Raw genomic sequence first — 7686 nt, forward strand, 5'->3', positions numbered from 1 at the left:
AACAAATTATATTTGAGGTGTGATACAAGTGTGAGGTCAAGACAGGTGACACAGAGCTGTGGGTCATCACTGCACAGGTGAGTGACAGCTCTTTGACAGAGGAGATGGTGCAGGAAGAGATGCAGAGACGATGGAGTCCCAGGGAATGACACAATTCAAGGTGGAAGTAGAAGACACAGACTTTACAAAGAGACAAGGAAGTAGTGGGATTGTGGAAGCCAAGGAACAACACAAGTTGCAGAACAAAGGACTCATGGAGAGTGCTACGAGAAGCGAAGGAAGATGAAGGCTGCGAGTGCCCGCGGGGTTTGTCAGCTGGAAACTTTTTACTTTTGCCAGAGCAGTTTCATTGGAGCAGTGGGTGCAGGGGACGAGACAGACTCTGAGTCAGGCCAGAAGATGATGAAGAGGGAAGGCACAAATGTACTTAAGGCTGCAGGCCAAAGGCCCTAGAAGCTGCTCAGTGTGTGCAAGCCAGCCACCTCTACTGTCAGTGACTGTGGCTACGCTTGAATGTGTCCTGGTCCTCCTTCACTTCTCTCACTACCTGCCATGTCCACACTTCTCAGGGACTTCCAGGTTGTCTGACCCACTCTGGATAAAGAGCTTAATCCAAAAGGCTCTTCCCTCGCAGGCAAGTGTATGTTTCATTTATATTAAGAAATATGAGGCCAGGTGCGGTGGCTCATGCCTGTAATCCCAGCACTTTGGGAGACTGAGGTGGGTGGACTGCGTGAGGCCAGGAGTTCGAGACCAGCCTGGCTAACAAGGTGAAACCCCGTCTTTACTAAAAATACAAACATTAGCCGGGCATGGTGACACACGTCTGTAATCCCAGCTACTTGGGAGGCTGGGGCATGAGAATCGCTTGAACCCAGGAGATGGAGGTTGCAGTGAGCTGAGACCACACCACTGCATTCCAGCCTGGGTGACACAGCGAGACTCCATCTCAAAAAATAAAAATTAAAAAAAAAAAGGATATATGAGTACTTCTAATCTCATTCTATATGGGCCACTGAAACTTTAATACTATGGATTAAACCACCATGTGCCTGGGAGGATGGAAAACAGTGTGAATAAAGGTGAAAGCATCTGATCAAGAGCATTCCCAAGTCCCTCCACCTGCAAATCACTCCCGAGATGCTGGTGACTAGAGTAACACGTAGCTGAACACAATGGTGGAGGGTGATGAGTGATGGGGCAGGTCCAGGTATGAAGGAACCTGAGGCTTATACAATTTTTGGAATCTACTTACAGGAAAAGGAAAAAAAGTGACAAATACAAAAGTAGGTATAAATGTGAATATATACTTAGAATCTAGAAATAAATCATGACATATTTTTAGAGTCTCAGAGATTCAAGTACCTGTCTTGAGACATTTTTTGGCAATTTATCAGAAATGCCCCCTATGCATCCTGGCTTCCCCTCCCCACCTCTTAGTTCCCAGGCTCTCAACACAAAAAACCAAGTCCATAAGCTGCCCCAAGGCTCCAAATTCATTAGCTTCATAGCACATTCCCTTGAAAGCACATAAGCAGAGTTTAGTAGGAAGAAAAAGGAAGAATTCAGGTCAGGAGTGGCGGCTCATGCCTGCAGTTCCAACTCTTAGGGAGGTCGAGGTGCGAGGATTGCTTGAGTCCAGCAGTATGAGACCAGTCTGGGCAACATAGCGAGACCCCGTCTCTTAAAAAAAAAAAAAAAAAAAAAAGAACGAAAAAATTGGCCCAGTGTGATGGTGCATGCCTGTGGTATCAGCTACACAGCAGGCTGAGGTGAGAGGACTTCTTGAGCTCGGGAGGTCAAGGCTGCAGTGAGCTACGATTGTACCACAGCACTCCAGCCTTGGTGACAGAGTGAGACTCTGTAGTAGAATGAATGAATGAATGAATGAGAGAAATATTCAGCCTTATTAACTTAAATATAATTTGCCTTCTTCATGGTTGAAAAGGCCCAGCCAAGTGAAGGACTCTTCTACCGAGGACCGTGGGGAGTGATGCCCCAACACATGTCATCTGTTTCCGTAGGACAAACACAAGCTCTGATCAAGTGCTGGGAGGCAGAGTGTCTGTATCACCTGGTCCTTGTGCTCCCTGATGCAAAGTGAGCTTCCTCAGTCATGCTGCCTTCTCAAACAGGAGCATTCACCTGTCATGGGCCTGAGTCACCTGTCACATCCCCAAAACCACCACCTTCCTAGTCCTTCTCTACAACACCAAGAACTCACTTACTCACCAGATTGGTGAAATAGTAGCCATCCTCTCCAGTCATCAGTCGGCTTGGATTGCAGAAGCGCGTGATATACTGGATATTAGACTGAAGGCGTGGGGGGTTGCCCTTCAAAACGATGTAGATGAGGGTGGGGAGGAAGTCATCTGCTGACGCCGGCTCGTTCTTGGTGATCTTGATGGCATTGAAGATGTGCTTGCTGCACTTGGTGATGCAGGCCAACTTGTCTCGAGGCACACGCTTGGAATCCATTTCAATGATATCTACAAAGCAGAAAAGACAGTATTTCCCATGAGAAAAGAATCACAAAAAAGAAGCAATAGGAAAATCATGTTTTGTCTCTAAAGTTATGAAGGAATCCTCACTAACCCCCTTTCCAGCAGTTAACTTAGTGTATACATGACTTACTAAATATGATCTCACACTCACATAAAACAGAACCAAGAGCCAGGTACTACACAGTGTGCCCTACAAGCACATTTCTCTAATCCTCAGATTATGCAATGGATACTCTTATTAATATTATCCATTTTAGTGATGAGGGGGCTGAGGTTCAGAGAGGTTAAATGATTTGCCCAAGATCATACAGACAGTAGGGAGCAGGGTGGGAATTTGAAACCATGTCTACCTGACTGTAAAGCCCACACTCCTTTTTTTTTTTTTTTTTTTGAGACGGAGTTTCACTCTTTGTTGCCCAGGCTGGAGTGCAGTGGCATGATCTCTGCTCACTGCAACCTCTGCCTCCTGGGTACAAGTGATTCTCCCGCCTCAGCCTTTAAAGTAGCTGAGATTACAGACGCCCGCCATCATGCCCAGCTACTTTTTGTATTTTTAGTAGAGACGGGGTTTCGCCATGTTGGCCAGGCTGGTCTCGAACTCTTGACCTTAGGTGATCCGCCCACCTTGGCCTCCCAGAGTGCTGGGATTACAGGTGTGAGCCACCATGCCTGGCCAAGCCCACACTTCTTATCACAATGTAAGCTGCCTCTGAGCTCCATGGAGAAGGAAGAAGTTGTCTGATGAAGAGTCTTTTTACTGCTTCTGTGCCTGTTACATTTTAGAATGTTTTCGACAGTCCCAGTTTGCATACTGCTATTTAGAAATGTGGTTACTACACAAAGCATCTTTGTATTGGATGTGAGAATACAAAAATTAGCCGGGTGTGGTGGTGTGTGCCTATAGTCCCAACTACTCGAAAGGCTGAGGCAGAAAGATGGCTTGAGCCCGAGAGGTTGAAGCTGCAGTGATCACACCACAGCACTCCAGCCTGGGCAACAGAGCAAAATCCTGTTTTTCTTTTTTTTTTTTTTTTTAAAAAAAACAGCTACTGGAATCCAACACACTTAGGTCTACAGTGACCAACTCTCCAGCATGTGGATCTCCCCTAGCTACAGAAATCACGACATTCACACCTGCTGATTGGCAGAGGGGATCAAGCAAGGGAATACATTTAATCTCAAAATAACATTTTACCTCTCCCAGGGAAAAATTTCACTACCCACGACTACCACTAAGTCCAAGCAGTGGGCTCTCATGAACGCCCACTCTTTTCCAACAAGCCTGGGGGACAGCGAAGGGTGCTGAAACACACGCTGACAGCACTGCTGGAGAGGGAGCGTGCCTCTGGGGGTGCACATCTGCCGGCAACTTGGAACATCATAAAATAGCCAACGCAGCTTAATTTTACACCAAATTCTTGCCACTAGCAGGAATAAAAGTTTCAGACTCGGGCCAGGCAGTGGGGTCTACCAAAGGGTTCTTTCTGTTCTTAGATCATCCCTGAGGTCACCTCCTAGGCCCATCTGCTATGAAAGACAACGTGTAGGGGACAGATGTGCTAGGTAGTGCACAGGCCTTATTTTAACTTATGAGTGCTTTTACTCCCTTACTTATGAGGCTACTGTGTGAATTACATAATTTTTGCTTATTTTATTGTCTGCTTCCTTTAATCCTTTAATTCTGGGTTATAATTATTGTTATACTGATCTATTTATTTTTCTTTTTATATGGAACTTATTATACATAAGAATTGGGTAAGATTGGGTAAGATTTTTTAAAGCCATTTTTACTACCTTGATTTATCTTTAGCTTTCTACCTTTTATTGATTTTTTCTTTCTCTTTTAAAGTTTAAACCACTTTCTTGTTAATCTTTATTTATCAGTGTTCTTTCATCTGGCATCCTATTCATCTTTATTGTTGACATTTTGAAAGCGAGTAAAAAGTGAATTATGTTTTATCTGGATGTGTATGTGGCTGCTATTGCCATGAGGCAGGGCTGGGGTGGAAAAAGGGAGAGAAGGGAAGGAAAAGGAGAATAAAGGAAGATAAACACCCCCAGGGACTTCTTCCACATGCTTCATCCTGCAGATACCCCTTCCTAGCATCCTCCAGCCTGAAGGAAGTCTTCATGGAACTCTTTGGATTCCCATCCTGGTGTGCGATTCCACGATTTGCATTGCTTCAAAGTCTCAACTAGGAGATACGCGAGGAGAAAGCAACACCCAGGAAACTCACTGCTGTCTAATAATTTCCCTCCCCAGCCTGCCTGCTATGATTTACTCTTCAGAGCCCTGCATAATTGCTCTATGTCTTCTCCCAGGGCTCTGCCTTGTCGTGAATAGGAAGTACAGGGCTGAGTGTGTGCTCCATCTCTGCTGGGTCCAGGTGTCCAGGCTTATCTTTAATGGAGTTGTGAAATCAAAGGCTATACCTCCAGGTCATGGTTTCTCTACATGGACACTCCTGACATTTGGGGCTGAAAATTCTTTGTTGTAGGGAACTATCTTGTGCATTGTAGAATGTTTAATAGCATCCTTGGCCTCTACCCACTAGATATTAGTAGTACCCCCACAGCTGGATATTTTAAAATGTCTCCAGGCCTGGCTCAGTGGCTCACACCTGTAATCCTAGTAAGTTAGGGAGGTAAAGGTGGGAGGATCACTTGAGTCTAGGAGTTCGAGAACAGCCAAGGCAACATGATGAAACTCTGTCTCTACAGAATGTGAACAAAAATTAGCTGGGTGTGGTGGCACGTGCCTGTGGTCCCAGCTACTCGGGAGGCTGGGGAGGGAGGATCGCTTGAGCCTGTGAGGTCAAGGCTGCAGTGAGCCACGATCGTGCCACTGCACTCCAGCCTGGGTGACACAGAGATCCTGTCTCAAAAATAAATAAATAAATAAGTCTCCAGATGCTATCCAATGTCTCTGGGGGACCACTGGTGCCTGGCTAAGAACCACTGCCCCCATAGCCACACAGAAGTCATGCAGGCGAAGCCAAATGGGAAAGGGTGTCTGTCAACAGATGAATGGATAAAGAAAATGTGGCGCGCACACACAGTGGAGTACTATTCAGCCATATCAAAGAATGGGATCCAGTCATTTGCAATAACATGGATGAAACTCCGGGAGGATATTATGAAGTGAAATAAGCCAGGCACAGAAAGACAGCCATCGCATGTTCACACTCATTGGCGGGAGCTAAAAACTTAAAACAATTGAAGCATGTTTTACCAGAAGGATGGTTACCAGAGGCTGGGAAGGGTAGTGCGGGGCATGGGGGATAGTGGGGTATAGTGGCCAAGGGGTAACCAGATAACCAGAAAAGTTAGAAAGAATGAATAAGACCTAGTATTTGCTAGCACTACAGGGGAACTATAGTCAAAAGTAATTTAATTGTACCTTAAAAATTAATTAAGAGAATATAACTGGATTGTCTGTAACACAACAACTAAATGCTTCAGAGGATGGACCCCATTTCCCCTAAGGCAATTACCACTCATTACCTGCCTGGATCAAAATAGCTCATGGAACTCATAAATCTATACACCTATTATGTACACACAAAAATTAAAAATTAAACAAAACAGAGAGAAAGGGAAACTTCCACCATCAGCCACAGGCCCTGACACTCTCCTTGTCCTAAACTCTTGGAGCTAAGAGGAGCTGATGATGGACTCTGTGGTCCCCTTCCTGGGGTGACACACTCTTCCTTTCAGAAGTCCTGAAGAGTGTTCGACCTCAGGGCAGAGGCCTTGAAGACTCTCAAAATTTTATGCAGTTCTCTTCAACAGACCTCGTATTTGTTACTTGTCAGCCCAGAACATGAGTCTCCTGCCCTAGAAGAATGTGACCCACACTGCGTAACTTGATGGGCAGCCTCTCGTATCGAGTCCCACTATTCGGGGAACACAGATACACTTCCCTGATCCCTCAGGCCACCCACCTCTACTTTCACCACTGATGCGTCACACAAACACTTGCTACCAGCTGATGCCCCAGTGAACCATGCCCTACCTGGGAGAAAGAGGCCAGGAAGCCTGGGGACTTCCCTGTTAGCAACAGGCCATAAAGGCTACGTTGGCTTGGACAAAACTCCCATGGAACACTCTAAATATAAACCAGCTGATCTTGAACTTTCTAGTAAGAGTCAGAAAAAACACAAGTCCCAGGTCCGTATTCAGGCTTTTAGAAGGCCTCCACCTTCAACCTCTTATGAGGTTCCCGGAGCAAACGGTGCAGGAGGCAGAGTAGTCATGACCTATGCCATAGCCTAGCAGAAAAGCTTGCAAGAAAAAAACACAATAGTATTGACCTGGGCCACTTGGATTCTACCTCCAGAACTTGCACAGGAAATTATAGAAACCAGTAATTTACTTAATAACAGGAGTTGACATGTGAAGATACACAAAGAGAAGCAGAACCCGAGAAAGTGGAAGAATCACATCAGCAGAGAATGCCTGGAGCAGACCTTCTTGCCATTGTAAAGGCAGTAAGATAGCCCACTCCCTGGAGGAACCTGGGGGGTAGGGTCCTGAGAGACTTCGCCTCCTTTATAATCCTGATAATACCCTCAGCAAACCTCCATCTCTTCCTGTGGCTTGAGTGAGTCTCTGGTTCCTATAACAAAAGGAGCCTACTCGATGGCCAGCCTCCAACACTACTAATCAACTGACCCGCTTCCTTTCCAGTAGAATTTCATTAACAATGTCTACATGAACAAGCCTTTCTAAGTCTTCTTTCTAATAAAGGAGACACTGGCCAAAGTTGAACATCCCTTCATTAAGATTTTTTTTTTTAATTGAAACGTTTGTGTTGCAGTCTTGCTGGGTCATTCCCATGAATGACAAACAAACCTTATAAGGAGGCTGGACCTGTCTAGAACGGCAGCGCCACATCAACCTGGGGCACTTCATTTATTTAACGATCAAACCAGAAAAATAACTCTCAGCGCTTCTCTAATTAACAACCAGTCAGAGGCATTATTTTAATATGTTCCTCCAGCATGGGGATTACCTTGCCTTACCAGTTCCCTTCCTCTCTCCAAAATTATTTTGAATATATAAATGCAACTGAAACTTAAGAAATTTGTAGGCCGGGCGCGGTGGCTCAAGCCTGTAATCCCAGCACTTTGGGAGGCCGAGACGGGCGGATCACGAGGTCAGGAGATCGAGACCATCCTGG

The 7686-nt window shown here is 45.5% G+C and overlaps 1 protein-coding gene across 1 annotated transcript in view; it reads right to left on the minus strand.

The window, feature by feature from the left end:
- Positions 1-7686, minus strand: part of RABGEF1 (RAB guanine nucleotide exchange factor (GEF) 1) — an 18302-nt gene that overhangs the window by 1826 nt on the left and 8790 nt on the right. The window contains exon 3 of the mRNA XM_011992904.1: positions 2233-2489. Within this exon, the coding sequence (XP_011848294.1) occupies positions 2233-2489 (257 nt within the window). The remainder of the gene's footprint in view (positions 1-2232; positions 2490-7686) is intronic.

This window comes from Mandrillus leucophaeus, unplaced genomic scaffold (genome assembly GCF_000951045.1).
Source record: "Mandrillus leucophaeus isolate KB7577 unplaced genomic scaffold, Mleu.le_1.0 Scaffold42, whole genome shotgun sequence".
NCBI classification, from domain to species: domain Eukaryota; kingdom Metazoa; phylum Chordata; class Mammalia; order Primates; family Cercopithecidae; genus Mandrillus; species Mandrillus leucophaeus.